We start from the raw sequence: 14377 nt of genomic DNA, 5'->3' as shown, positions 1-14377 counted from the left end.
CCTTCCAAAACCCAAACATAGGCCCCGCCAAGGTGGAACGGACGCTGGATGTTCATGAACTTACGTTAGAGCCGGGAGGGCCGACACGTCCTGCAGCGCCGGGGAATCCGGTGGCTCCCTGGATAAGGAGGGGAGAAACAGAAGGGTAAGCAGAGCATCCCAGTCCTTGCCCTTCCTGGAGAGGGGTGCGGTTCCCCACCGTTAACAGGTCCAAGCCAGAAGGGTGGATTCATCCCAGAGAGGGGCGGAGTGCATGGAGTATGGGGCTGGGGGGAAAGCACCCGCTCAGTGTGTTTGCGCAAATGACTGGCCAGCTGGGCCCGGGAGGGCGAGTCCTTCAAGCAGACTGAGTGCTTAACCCTACCGGATACTTGGGGAGAGCAGCAGTCCAGGCAAGGCCTTCGCCGTCACCCAGGGCTGAACATTCCAGCATGAGTCGAACTCCAGGGGTGCAGCAAAGTCCCCTGGCTCGTGGGTTGGCAGGGATCTGGGTCCCACACCTTAGCAACAAGCAAGGCCTGCTGGCAGGCAGGAGCCTGTAGTGCATAGTGTGAATACAGCCACCCGTTTCACTGGGCCCATTCCGAAATCGTCCCGGTGACGAGGAGGGGGCGTTCCACCTCCTGGCCTGCAATTCCATCGCCCTGGCCTGGGCTGTGATTGTCTCTGCTTCCCTGCCGCCTTGCTCAGCCCGTGCCTGGCAGGCCAATACAGGCCCAACCAGAACCCCCTGCATAGCCCTCGGGCGGGAGCCGGGCTGGGCTCTGGCACTTGGTGCCCGTCTCCAAGGGGTCGAAGGACCCGGGTGGTACTTACAGGGGGTCCCTGTGCACCTCGAGCTCCCTTAGGACCAGTCACACCAGTGGGACCCTAAGAAGGAAAAAGAAGCAGGTTAGATCCCGAATGGACCTCAGGAAATCAGCCCATGGTCTTGGCAAAGGGACTGGTCCTTTGTTCCAATGGGCGGGTATTTGTCTTACAGCTGGAGATGAGTAGCAGCCAGACTCTCCCTCTGACCCCGACGTTCTCTAGCGAGACCCCCGCCCCCGCTCCCCATTTGTCCTCACGGTGCCTTCCTTCCTGCACCCAGCTCTGTCCCCTCTGGTGGTGGTTTAGATGGCTGGGGGTGCAGCTGGCTGTAGTCGTATGTCCCCTAGAGGGTGCCCTTCACAGCTGGGGCATTTCATGATGGTCTCTCCCATCAGAGGGGGCGGGGGGCAAAGAGGGAAATTGACCTGGATCAAACATCCCTAGGGACCATGTACAATGGGGAAGGGAGTCCTTGCTTGTGGGGGTGCGCAGCAGAGGGTACTCAGGTAGGAGGGTATTTTCCAGCCCCCCCAAGCTCCCAGAGGGCTTCATGGCTGCAATGAAACTGCCGCCCTCGCTCCCTGGTGTGAGTGCGCCTCGGAATAGGGCCCTGCCACTGCAGAGAGGGGCAACCCTCTGGCAGGAATCCGGCCTCCTCTTTCCTGGGCCGGTTCTGGGGGTTTATTCCCAGACCCCGGGGCCTTGGCAGGCTCCCCCACGACAGGTAAAATCAGGGTGAGGGATTGCTGGGGATCAGCCGTTTCAAAGCCTGTGGCTCAGATCCCTCAACTGGGATAAATCAGTGACCCAGATACTAGGTTCTGACCCGTTGCACGTGGCCAGAGTATTTTCAAAGCAAATCACAGTCCTTTCTTGGGCTCCTTTTCCCCCGAGGACGGTTCATCTCTGGCCAGCCCCCATTCTCCCAGGCTGCCTTCCCAGTGGGGTCATGCGGGGAGGAGCAGGACTTTGCTTTACCAACCTGTGGGCCAGGAGCACCGGAAGAACCCTGTGGACCCGGGGCCCCAGCGTCTCCCTTCTGGCCAGATTCTCCTTGTTCACCTTTAGCGCCGGGTTGGCCATCAGCGCCCTGCATGAGGAAGGGAAGAAAAAGCCCCAGGGTGAGACATGACCTCCCCGCGAGACGGGTGCCCGGTGCCATGCATGTGGCACCGTCATCACTACGGGAACATGGATATCGAGGGGCGGGATAGAGAGGGAACCTGGAAAACAAGGGTCAGCAAACGCGGCTGTACTCACGGGAGGTCCAGCAAATCCAGCAGGGCCAGGGGCTCCAGGCTCGCCACGATCACCCTGAAAGGGAAAGGACTGGGGTTAAATGTGGGGCCCGGGCAGGAAACACCCCAACCTGGACAGCAAGTTCTACGGGGCAGGAGGCATCTTTGTGCTTCCATGTCTGTATAGCACCTAGCACCGTGGTTCTCAACCTTGTCCATCTGGGAACACCCCCCAGGAGCCTCTCCCATCCAGCTGGGACCCACCCCTATGTAGTAGGGTGGTCTTGACCTCTTGACACCTGTTTGTGAGCCCCACGCACTGGGGTCACGACCCCCCTGGCCTAGCACAATGGTCGGGGTCTCTGGCGGCTATCCCCATCAATCAGAGCAATGTTGGAAAGAATGGGGAAGCTGGTGAATTCCCCGGGGGTAGTCTCTGAATTGAGAAGGGCACAGGCCCTCCCCCCCCGAGAGGCTCAGACCCATTGTATGAACCAAGGTCTGGGGACCTAGGGTTGTGGGCATCACACTTACCGGGGCGCCGCGGGCGCCGGCAGCACCAGATGGGCCTGGGGGACCCGATTCACCCTAGACAGGGAGAAAGAAGAAGGAGATGTGAGAGCAGTCGGGGAGATATGGCCGGCCAGAGGCTGTAGATAACCTGGGATTCTGCCCCTCCCGCTTCCACAGCCCACCCCCCTCCCTACAGTCTTTCCAGACCCCAAAGTCCTGCCCAGATCTCAAGCTCCACCCACAGCCTGAGCTTCCTCTCAAGCCCCTCCTCCAGCTCCAAGACACGCCCATGCTCCCAAAGCCACTCCCCCAGCCCCCTCCGGTCACCCGTTCCCCCATATCCCTCCCACACTCCAACCTGAGGACTCGCCCACCCCACCCCCCAGCACAAAGTTCTCCCCATGGCACCAGAGTTGCTATATTTCTGATTGCAGAAAACTGAACACACTTGCCCCGCCCCTTCTCCAAGGCCCCGCCTCCCGCTCACTCCCTCCCCCCATCTCTCACTTTCCCCCACACAGGCTCACTTTCGCCGGGCTCGGGCAGGGGGTTGGGGTGTGAGAGGGGTGAGGGCTCCGGCTGGGGGTGTGGGCTCTGGGGTGGGGCCAGGGATGAGGGGTTTGGGGTGCGGGAGGGGGCTCAGGGGTGAGGCAGGGGGTTACAGTGTGTGGGGGGTGAGGGCTCCAGCTGGGAGTGCAGGGGTTCTGGGATGGGGCCAGGATGAGGGGGTTGGGGTGCAGGAGGGGGCTCAGGGCTAGCGCCAAGGGGTTGGGGTGCAGGGGGGACTGAGGTGGGGTGACAGCTCCGCCTGGGGGTGCGGGCTCTGGGGTGGGGCTGAGGATGAGGGCTTTCACATGCAGGAGGTGGCTCTAGGCTGGGGGGTGGCGCTGAGGGGTTCAGAGTGTGGGAGGGGGTGAGGGGTGCAGGCTCCAGGCGGCACTTACCTCAGGTGGCTCCCGGAAGCAGCCAGCATGTCTAGCTCCTAGACGGAGGCACCAGGCGGCTCTGCGCGCTGCCCCTGCCCTGCCTCTGCAACTCACAATGGCCGCGCTTCCTGGCCAATGGAAGCTGCGGAACCGGTGCTTGGGGCGAGGGCAGCACGTGGAGCCACCTGGCCACACCTCTGCCTAGGGGCCGCAAGGACACATTGCCATTTCTGGGAGCCGCATGGAGCCAGGTAGGGATGGGAACCTGCCTGCCCCACTGCGCCGCTGACCGGAGCCGCCAGGGTCCCTTTTCAACCAGGCGTTCTAGTCAAAAACCAGACGCCTGGCAACCCTACATGGCACTGGCTCAGCTTGTGCCCTGAAGCCCCGCCCACATGCCAAGGCCCCTCCCACAGCCCAGTGACCCTCCCCACTGGGTCATGGCTCTTGCAGTATCTCTGGCTCCAGCGGCCTGATCTATGTACACCTGGAGGGAGTCACTGAGGAGCACCGAGAGGCTGGGAAATCCATGGGGTCTGAGCTGTGACTGTTGCTCTTGACCCCTCCCCCCATTTCACTGAGCCCCACTGCCCCCAGCCAGGCGTCATGCAGAGTTCCTGGGTTCTTACCTTCTCGCCGTTGGGGCCAGAAGGGCCAGGGGGACCGATCGGACCTGTCAAACCCTGGGGGAGGGAAGAGGGAGAGGAGGGTGAGCAGATGGCAGTGAAGAGCAGCTGCTGCCTGTGTGTGCCGGGCAGAGCCCAGTGTGGGGCTGGGTTAGTGTCAGAGACTGAGCCCAGGCCTTCTGGGTTCGTCGGCTTCTCTGCAGCACCGAGCTCCACGCCTCAAAACCCTGGGGATCGGTTTTAAACCAGCAAGGGAGTAATAACAATCCTCTGCCTGCTACAGCCTGGAAAACACCACTACAGCCTGAATGCTACCCAGCTACAGCTCTGCCTGACAGCTATGCAGCTACAACTGTACATGGCTACAGCCTAACTCCTACCCTGCTCCAGCTCTCTGCCTCCTATGCTGCTCCAGCCTGTCTGCTTTGCAGCTACAGCTCCGCCTGACTGCTACCGCCTGACTCCTACACTGCTCCAGCTCTCTGCTTGCTATGTGGCTACAGCTCCGCCTGACTGCTACCGCCTGACTCCTACACTGCTCCAGCTCTCTGTGTGCTATGTGGCTACAGCTCCGCCTGACTGCTACCGCCTGACTCCTACACTGCTCCAGCTCTCTGTGTGCTATGTGGCTACAGCTCCGCCTGACTGCTACCGCCTGACTCCTACCCTGCTCCAGCTCTCTGCGTGCTATGTGACTACAGCTCTGCCTGACTGCTACCCGGCTTCAGCCTGACTGCTACCCAGCTACAGCTCTCTGCCAGCTATGCTACTACAGCCTGACTCCTACACTGCTCCAGCTCTCTGCCTGCTATGCTGCTCCAGCCTGTCTGCTTTGCAGCTACAGCTCCGCCTGACTGCTACCGCCTGACTCCTAAAGTGCTCCAGCTCTCTGCTTGCTATGTGGCTACAGCTCCGCCTGACTGCTACCGCCTGACTCCTACACTGCTCCAGCTCTCTGCGTGCTATGTGGCTACAGCTCCGCCTGACTGCTACAGCCTGACTCCTACACTGCTCCAGCTCTCTGCGTGCTATGTGGCTACAGCTCCGCCTGACTGCTACAGCCTGACTCCTACACTGCTCCAGCTCTCTGTGTGCTATGTGGCTACAGCTCCGCCTGACTGCTACCGCCTGACTCCTACACTGCTCCAGCTCTCTGTGTGCTATGTGACTACAGCTCTGCCTGACTGCTACCGCCTGACTCCTACCCTGCTCCAGCTCTCTGCGTGCTATGTGACTACAGCTCTGCCTGACTGCTACCCGGCTTCAGCCTGACTGCTACCCAGCTACAGCTCTCTGCCAGCTATGCTACTACAGCCTGACTCCTACACTGCTCCAGCTCTCTGCCTGCTATGCTGCTCCAGCCTGTCTGCTTTGCAGCTACAGCTCCGCCTGACTGCTACCGCCTGACTCCTAAAGTGCTCCAGCTCTCTGCTTGCTATGTGGCTACAGCTCCGCCTGACTGCTACCGCCTGACTCCTACACTGCTCCAGCTCTCTGTGTGCTATGTGACTACAGCTCCGCCTGACTGCTACCGCCTGACTCCTACACTGCTCCAGCTCTCTGTGTGCTATGTGACTACAGCTCCGCCTGACTGCTACCGCCTGACTCCTACACTGCTCCAGCTCTCTGCTTGCTATGTGGCTACAGCTCCGCCTGACTGCTACCGCCTGACTCCTACACTGCTCCAGCTCTCTGTGTGCTATGTGGCTACAGCTCCGCCTGACTGCTACCGCCTGACTCCTACACTGCTCCAGCTCTCTGTGTGCTATGTGGCTACAGCTCCGCCTGACTGCTACCGCCTGACTCCTACCCTGCTCCAGCTCTCTGCGTGCTATGTGACTACAGCTCTGCCTGACTGCTACCCGGCTTCAGCCTGGCTGCTACCCAGCTACAGCTCTCTGCCAGCTATGCTACTACAGCCTGACTCCTACACTGCTCCAGCTCTCTGCCTGCTATGCTGCTCCAGCCTGTCTGCTTTGCAGCTACAGCTCCGCCTGACTGCTACCGCCTGACTCCTAAAGTGCTCCAGCTCTCTGCTTGCTATGTGGCTACAGCTCCGCCTGACTGCTACCGCCTGACTCCTACACTGCTCCAGCTCTCTGCTTGCTATGTGGCTACAGCTCCGCCTGACTGCTACCGCCTGACTCCTACACTGCTCCAGCTCTCTGTGTGCTATGTGGCTACAGCTCCGCCTGACTGCTACCGCCTGACTCCTACCCTGCTCCAGCTCTCTGCGTGCTATGTGACTACAGCTCTGCCTGACTGCTACCCGGCTTCAGCCTGACTGCTACCCAGCTACAGCTCTCTGCCAGCTATGCTACTACAGCCTGACTCCTACACTGCTCCAGCTCTCTGCCTGCTATGCTGCTCCAGCCTGTCTGCTTTGCAGCTACAGCTCCGCCTGACTGCTACCGCCTGACTCCTAAAGTGCTCCAGCTCTCTGCGTGCTATGTGGCTACAGCTCCGCCTGACTGCTACTGCCTGACTCCTACACTGCTCCAGCTCTCTGCGTGCTATGTGGCTACAGCTCCGCCTGACTGCTACAGCCTGACTCCTACACTGCTCCAGCTCTCTGTGTGCTATGTGGCTACAGCTCCGCCTGACTGCTACCGCCTGACTCCTACACTGCTCCAGCTCTCTGTGTGCTATGTGACTACAGCTCTGCCTGACTGCTACCGCCTGACTCCTACCCTGCTCCAGCTCTCTGCGTGCTATGTGACTACAGCTCTGCCTGACTGCTACCCGGCTTCAGCCTGACTGCTACCCAGCTACAGCTCTCTGCCAGCTATGCTACTACAGCCTGACTCCTACACTGCTCCAGCTCTCTGTGTGCTATGCTGCTCCAGCCTGTCTGCTTTGCAGCTACAGCTCCGCCTGACTGCTACAGCCTGACTCCTAAAGTGCTCCAGCTCTCTGCTTGCTATGTGGCTACAGCTCCGCCTGACTGCTACCGCCTGACTCCTACACTGCTCCAGCTCTCTGCGTGCTATGTGGCTACAGCTCCGCCTGACTGCTACCGCCTGACTCCTACACTGCTCCAGCTCTCTGCGTGCTATGTGGCTACAGCTCCGCCTGACTGCTACCGCCTGACTCCTACACTGCTCCAGCTCTCTGCTTGCTATGTGGCTACAGCTCCGCCTCACTGCTACCGCCTGACTCCTACCCTGCTCCAGCTCTCTGCGTGCTATGTGACTACAGCTCTGCCTGACTGCTACCCGGCTTCAGCCTGACTGCTACCCAGCTACAGCTCTCTGCCAGCTATGCTACTACAGCCTGACTCCTACACTGCTCCAGCTCTCTGCCTGCTATGCTGCTCCAGCCTGTCTGCTTTGCAGCTACAGCTCCGCCTGACTGCTACCGCCTGACTCCTAAAGTGCTCCAGCTCTCTGCTTGCTATGTGGCTACAGCTCCGCCTGACTGCTACCGCCTGACTCCTACACTGCTCCAGCTCTCTGCGTGCTATGTGGCTACAGCTCCGCCTGACTGCTACCGCCTGACTCCTACACTGCTCCAGCTCTCTGCGTGCTATGTGGCTACAGCTCCGCCTGACTGCTACCGCCTGACTCCTACACTGCTCCAGCTCTCTGCTTGCTATGTGGCTACAGCTCCGCCTGACTGCTACCGCCTGACTCCTACACTGCTCCAGCTCTCTGTGTGCTATGTGGCTACAGCTCCGCCTGACTGCTACCGCCTGACTCCTACACTGCTCCAGCTCTCTGTGTGCTATGTGGCTACAGCTCCGCCTGACTGCTACCGCCTGACTCCTACCCTGCTCCAGCTCTCTGCGTGCTATGTGACTACAGCTCTGCCTGACTGCTACCCGGCTTCAGCCTGACTGCTACCCAGCTACAGCTCTCTGCCAGCTATGCTACTACAGCCTGACTCCTACACTGCTCCAGCTCTCTGCCTGCTATGCTGCTCCAGCCTGTCTGCTTTGCAGCTACAGCTCCGCCTGACTGCTACCGCCTGACTCCTAAAGTGCTCCAGCTCTCTGCTTGCTATGTGGCTACAGCTCTGCCTGACTGCTACCGCCTGACTCCTACACTGCTCCAGCTCTCTGCATGCTATGTGGCTACAGCTCCGCCTGACTGCTACAGCCTGACTCCTACACTGCTCCAGCTCTCTGCGTGCTATGTGGCTACAGCTCCGCCTGACTGCTACTGCCTGACTCCTACACTGCTCCAGCTCTCTGCGTGCTATGTGGCTACAGCTCCGCCTGACTGCTACAGCCTGACTCCTACACTGCTCCAGCTCTCTGTGTGCTATGTGGCTACAGCTCCGCCTGACTGCTACCGCCTGACTCCTACACTGCTCCAGCTCTCTGTGTGCTATGTGACTACAGCTCTGCCTGACTGCTACCGCCTGACTCCTACCCTGCTCCAGCTCTCTGCGTGCTATGTGACTACAGCTCTGCCTGACTGCTACCCGGCTTCAGCCTGACTGCTACCCAGCTACAGCTCTCTGCCAGCTATGCTACTACAGCCTGACTCCTACACTGCTCCAGCTCTCTGCCTGCTATGCTGCTCCAGCCAGTCTGCTTTGCAGCTACAGCTCCGCCTGACTGCTACCGCCTGACTCCTAAAGTGCTCCAGCTCTCTGCTTGCTATGTGGCTACAGCTCCGCCTGACTGCTACCGCCTGACTCCTACACTGCTCCAGCTCTCTGTGTGCTATGTGACTACAGCTCCGCCTGACTGCTACCGCCTGACTCCTACACTGCTCCAGCTCTCTGTGTGCTATGTGACTACAGCTCCGCCTGACTGCTACCGCCTGACTCCTACACTGCTCCAGCTCTCTGCTTGCTATGTGGCTACAGCTCCGCCTGACTGCTACCGCCTGACTCCTACACTGCTCCAGCTCTCTGTGTGCTATGTGGCTACAGCTCCGCCTGACTGCTACCGCCTGACTCCTACACTGCTCCAGCTCTCTGTGTGCTATGTGGCTACAGCTCCGCCTGACTGCTACCGCCTGACTCCTACCCTGCTCCAGCTCTCTGCGTGCTATGTGACTACAGCTCTGCCTGACTGCTACCCGGCTTCAGCCTGACTGCTACCCAGCTACAGCTCTCTGCCAGCTATGCTACTACAGCCTGACTCCTACACTGCTCCAGCTCTCTGCCTGCTATGCTGCTCCAGCCTGTCTGCTTTGCAGCTACAGCTCCGCCTGACTGCTACCGCCTGACTCCTAAAGTGCTCCAGCTCTCTGCTTGCTATGTGGCTACAGCTCCGCCTGACTGCTACCGCCTGACTCCTACACTGCTCCAGCTCTCTGCTTGCTATGTGGCTACAGCTCCGCCTGACTGCTACCGCCTGACTCCTACACTGCTCCAGCTCTCTGTGTGCTATGTGGCTACAGCTCCGCCTGACTGCTACCGCCTGACTCCTACCCTGCTCCAGCTCTCTGCGTGCTATGTGACTACAGCTCTGCCTGACTGCTACCCGGCTTCAGCCTGACTGCTACCCAGCTACAGCTCTCTGCCAGCTATGCTACTACAGCCTGACTCCTACACTGCTCCAGCTCTCTGCCTGCTATGCTGCTCCAGCCTGTCTGCTTTGCAGCTACAGCTCCGCCTGACTGCTACCGCCTGACTCCTAAAGTGCTCCAGCTCTCTGCTTGCTATGTGGCTACAGCTCCGCCTGACTGCTACCGCCTGACTCCTACACTGCTCCAGCTCTCTGCGTGCTATGTGGCTACAGCTCCGCCTGACTGCTACTGCCTGACTCCTACACTGCTCCAGCTCTCTGCGTGCTATGTGGCTACAGCTCCGCCTGACTGCTACAGCCTGACTCCTACACTGCTCCAGCTCTCTGCTTGCTATGTGGCTACAGCTCCGCCTGACTGCTACCGCCTGACTCCTACACTGCTCCAGCTCTCTGTGTGCTATGTGACTACAGCTCTGCCTGACTGCTACCGCCTGACTCCTACCCTGCTCCAGCTCTCTGCGTGCTATGTGACTACAGCTCTGCCTGACTGCTACCCGGCTTCAGCCTGACTGCTACCCAGCTACAGCTCTCTGCCAGCTATGCTACTACAGCCTGACTCCTACACTGCTCCAGCTCTCTGTGTGCTATGTGACTACAGCTCTGCCTGACTGCTACCGCCTGACTCCTACACTGCTCCAGCTCTCTGTGTGCTATGTGGCTGCAGCTCTGCCTGACTGCTACCGCCTGACTCCTACACTGCTCCAGCTCTCTGCGTGCTATGTGGCTACAGCTCCGCCTGACTGCTACCGCCTGACTCCTACACTGCTCCAGCTCTCTGCGTGCTATGTGACTACAGCTCCGCCTGACTGCTACAGCCTGACTCCTACACTGCTCCAGCTCTCTGTGTGCTATGTGGCTGCAGCTCTGCCTGACTGCTACCGCCTGACTCCTACACTGCTCCAGCTCTCTGCGTGCTATGTGGCTACAGCTCCGCCTGACTGCTACCGCCTGACTCCTACACTGCTCCAGCTCTCTGCGTGCTATGTGACTACAGCTCCGCCTGACTGCTACAGCCTGACTCCTACACTGCTCCAGCTCTCTGTGTGCTATGTGGCTGCAGCTCTGCCTGACTGCTACCGCCTGACTCCTACACTGCTCCAGCTCTCTGCGTGCTATGTGGCTACAGCTCCGCCTGACTGCTACCGCCTGACTCCTACACTGCTCCAGCTCTCTGCGTGCTATGTGACTACAGCTCCGCCTGACTGCTACCGCCTGACTCCTACACTGCTCCAGCTCTCTGCGTGCTATGTGACTACAGCTCCGCCTGACTGCTACCGCCTGACTCCTACACTGCTCCAGCTCTCTGCGTGCTATGTGACTACAGCTCCGCCTGACTGCTACCGCCTGACTCCTACATTGCTCCAGCTCTGTGTGACTGCTACAGCTCTCTGCCTGCTACCCAGCTACTGCCTGCCTCCCTGCAACACTGCTACAACTCTACCTGACTGCTACAGCTCTACGCTGCTGTTACTCTGCCTGACCAGTAGGGCTTTCTGGCTGCTACACCTTGACAGCTTGTTCCCTGACAGCTGTAGTGCTCTGCCTGACCTTTATGCTACCCTCCATCATGTGTCCCCAGTGTCAGCTGCCCGTGTAGCTAGACAGGCAGACGGTTGGGATGTTGCCTGTTAATTCAGTCCCCGTGACAATCTGAGCAAGTGATGCCTTCCCCTCTACTTACTCTTCCGCCGTCCTTCCCGGGAGCTCCTTCTGGGCCTTTCTCGCCAACATCACCCTGTGGGAGGAGATCAGAGAGAAGTTACCGCCCAGCCGCCAGTACCGCTGAACCATCCCAGGGCAACCATGGACCATGAGCCCCTCCCCCACCCCATCAGCTCAGAGAGGGCAGCAAAGAGATCCCAGGATCGAAGGGATCCCAGAGATAGACCAAGAACCAATAGGGGCTTGGACTGCTTGATTGGCAGATGGTCTTTCATCCGCTGCAGGGGACAGAAATGCTTAGAGTCAGGGACCACAGATCATCTAGCCTGATCTCCCACGTGTTACAGGCCACCCATAGCATCCGGCACCCAACATCCGAAAGTAGACCCAGGTATTGCATGCCACAGGTCGGGGGTAGGTGGCACCAATGCCCCTGCAACGGCCAGAAATTGCTTAGAGCTTCCAAAGCTCTGATGGAAGCAGCTGATCTTGTGTCCTCCGGTCCATGGGTCTGAACTCTCTGCATTAAGGTCTTGCATCTGAAGAAGTGAGGTTCTTACCTACGAAAGCTTATGCTCCCAATACTTCTGTTAGTCTTAAAGGTGCCACAGGACCCTCTGTTGCTTTTTGCATTAAGGTCGACATCCCCAAGGCCAAATATATTCAGTGCCAAATATATCCCCTTCCCATATCCCCATATCCCCCCAGCTGGCCCCTTCTTTGCGGGAACATGGCGAGATCCCGTAGCTCCACTGAAGTCAATGGGGCCAGCTCCCAGCGTCTATAAATCAGCATCACCACACTGAAATCATTACGTCTTCCATCGCTCTCACCCGCCGGGAATCCAGCCCTGCGTGTGCACCTGTCTGCCCTGTGCAATGCCTGACCCCTGAAGTCCGGGGGAAGGCGCAACTTACCCTGTCTCCCTTTGGTCCGGAAATACCAGCTGCTCCCCTCTCACCGGGCATCCCCTGCAGACCGGGGGGACCTTGGGCACCAGTAGGGCCGGATGGACCAGTCGCACCCTAGAGCGGAGGAACACAGCGAGGTCACTGGGTGATGCAGACGGGGCAGGATTGGCCACGCCTACTTCCCGTGCACTGAGCTGCACTAGGATAGCAATCAAGTCAGCCGGGCCTGCTCTGCCCTGGTGGAACGTTCTCCCAACGGGCAGACCAGATGCTTCTGGGGCCCAGCCCTTTGGGGCCCTTTTAAACATGATGCCCACAAAGCCTGCAGCTGCTAAGGTCAGTTTTCCTGCCCCCCTCCCAGGGCAAGAGCTCACCCTGGCGATCGGTACGATGCCACCCCGGGTGGGGCTTGAACCATGGCCCTCGAGAGCGGAAAGCCTGAGCCTCGCATGCCAGAGCTAAAGGACCGGCTCTCTTAGCCCGGATGCAGCAGCAAGGAATCCTTTTCCATGCTCCAGCTACTAGAGAGAGACAAAGGGAACCTACCTTGGGTCCGTCGGTACCAGGAGTTCCGGGGAGCCCTCGAGCGCCCTGCAGACCTTGTGAACCTGGAGAGCCACGTTCACCCGGGAAGCCACGTTCACCCTGGTGTGGAAAGAGACACCGTTAGGGAGGTCACAGCTGGGGACTGGCCAGGACAATTAAAGGGCCCAGGCGGTTTTATCATTGCAACAGAGTCGCTCGGGGCTGCCCTGCTGCGGCGGGTGGCTGCCGCGCTCCACCCCAGAGGTGGCTGCGTATCAGCGCTGGGTGAATGTTCCCTAGCGGCTGCCTGATAGTTGCTCGGGGATCGCCTGGAAGATGCTGTAGAAATACCGGGGGGTTAAACAGGGCACCCAAAGTGGAGGGGCCAAAACTGAAAGGTGGCTTTTGACCATTTTGCTGCCAGTGCCCTGGAGGGGGTGGTTAGTGGTGCAGGGGGTGCTCAGGGGCAATGTTAGCGGAGATGCAACAGGTGCTGAGACCATGAGCAGCAGATACACGGCCAAGAACGACAGCACAGTCTTCTTGTTCTGGGTTTGTACAGCACCTAGCGCGATGGGCACTACCGTAATACACCTAATAACTAATGTGCAGCACCTAGCACCATGCAGCCCTGTTCCATGACTAGGGTTCCTGGGCACTACCTAATAAATCTACTAACTAATGTACAGCACCGAGCACCATGAGGCCCTGGTCCATGACTAAGGCTACTAAGTGATACCATAATACACAGAATACGTAGCAATAATAATGTACAGCACCTAGCACAACAGGGTCCCGATTCATGACAAGGGCTCCAGGGCACTACCGTAATATATCTAATAAATACCGTACAGCACCTAGCGCGATGGGCTCCTGGTCTAGGACAGGGGCTCCTAGGCGCAGCCGTAACACATCTAATAAATAACCATAACCCAGCTGCTGAGCTTCCCGCTCTGTGACCCGGAGGACGAATAGTACTTACTCGGGGACCCACGAGGCCTGGGGTGCCAGCTTCGCCAGGGACGCCCTACGGAGAGCAAGAAGGGGGAGAAGGCAGTTACACTCCGAGACAAGAGAGCTCCTTCCCTAGCCAGAGACGCACCACCCCGTGCAGAGAGAAGATGGGGCTAGGGAACAGACCTACAGCAGGGCCTGCTCTCCCCAGCTGCGGTAGGGCCAGTTCACCCCGGGAGGGGCTCTGACTGCCATTTGATTCGGACTGGGCGGACGTGCAAATCGGCAGCAACGGGCGAGCGATGGTTGTTTCCGACTAGCGGCTTTCGGACGGTGCGAGGGGACCAGTCTGGGTCTGGTGCACCGCACACGCTGTCTCGCTCCCGAGGTGGCCCAGGAAACCCTAGATCGGGGTGGCTGCGGGAAGGGGGCACACGGAGTCTGACAGAGCCCCAAGTTTAGTGACCATCAGGCTTCTTCAGTGACTCAGGCTTTTCCCCGCATGGTGGCTTGAGCCAGGTGGGCTGAACCTCCCTGACCCAGCGCCGGATCCCAGGGTCCCCGGGCTAAACCTTGCAAAGGGGACTCAGTTGCCAGCTCGCATGGTAGCTCTGTTCATGGCCTGCAGTGAGGTGCTAAGGAAGCTCCGGGATGGGGTCTGAACTCACCTGATCTCCTGGCTTGCCACCTTCGCCTGGAGGACCTGGGGGGCCGGGGAGTCCCTGAAAGG

At 59.4% G+C, this 14377-nt stretch overlaps 1 protein-coding gene across 2 annotated transcripts in view; it reads right to left on the bottom strand.

Annotated features, from left to right (window-relative positions):
• The window catches only part of COL2A1 (collagen type II alpha 1 chain), a 75178-nt gene that overhangs the window by 16655 nt on the left and 44146 nt on the right, over nt 1–14377 (bottom strand). For both annotated transcript variants that reach the window (XM_005291904.5, XM_005291905.5), the window contains 11 exons: nt 14316–14369; nt 13676–13720; nt 12715–12813; nt 12175–12282; nt 11277–11330; nt 4117–4170; nt 2583–2636; nt 2071–2124; nt 1793–1900; nt 817–870; nt 65–118 (listed from right to left, as the gene is read on the bottom strand). In XM_005291904.5, the coding sequence (XP_005291961.2) occupies nt 65–118; nt 817–870; nt 1793–1900; nt 2071–2124; nt 2583–2636; nt 4117–4170; nt 11277–11330; nt 12175–12282; nt 12715–12813; nt 13676–13720; nt 14316–14369 (738 nt within the window). The remainder of the gene's footprint in view (nt 1–64; nt 119–816; nt 871–1792; nt 1901–2070; nt 2125–2582; nt 2637–4116; nt 4171–11276; nt 11331–12174; nt 12283–12714; nt 12814–13675; nt 13721–14315; nt 14370–14377) is intronic.

This window comes from Chrysemys picta, chromosome 22 (genome assembly GCF_011386835.1).
Source record: "Chrysemys picta bellii isolate R12L10 chromosome 22, ASM1138683v2, whole genome shotgun sequence".
NCBI lineage: Eukaryota > Metazoa > Chordata > Testudines > Emydidae > Chrysemys > Chrysemys picta.
Note: the sequence above shows the minus strand (reverse complement) of the source record. Positions and strands in the feature narration are given on the sequence as shown.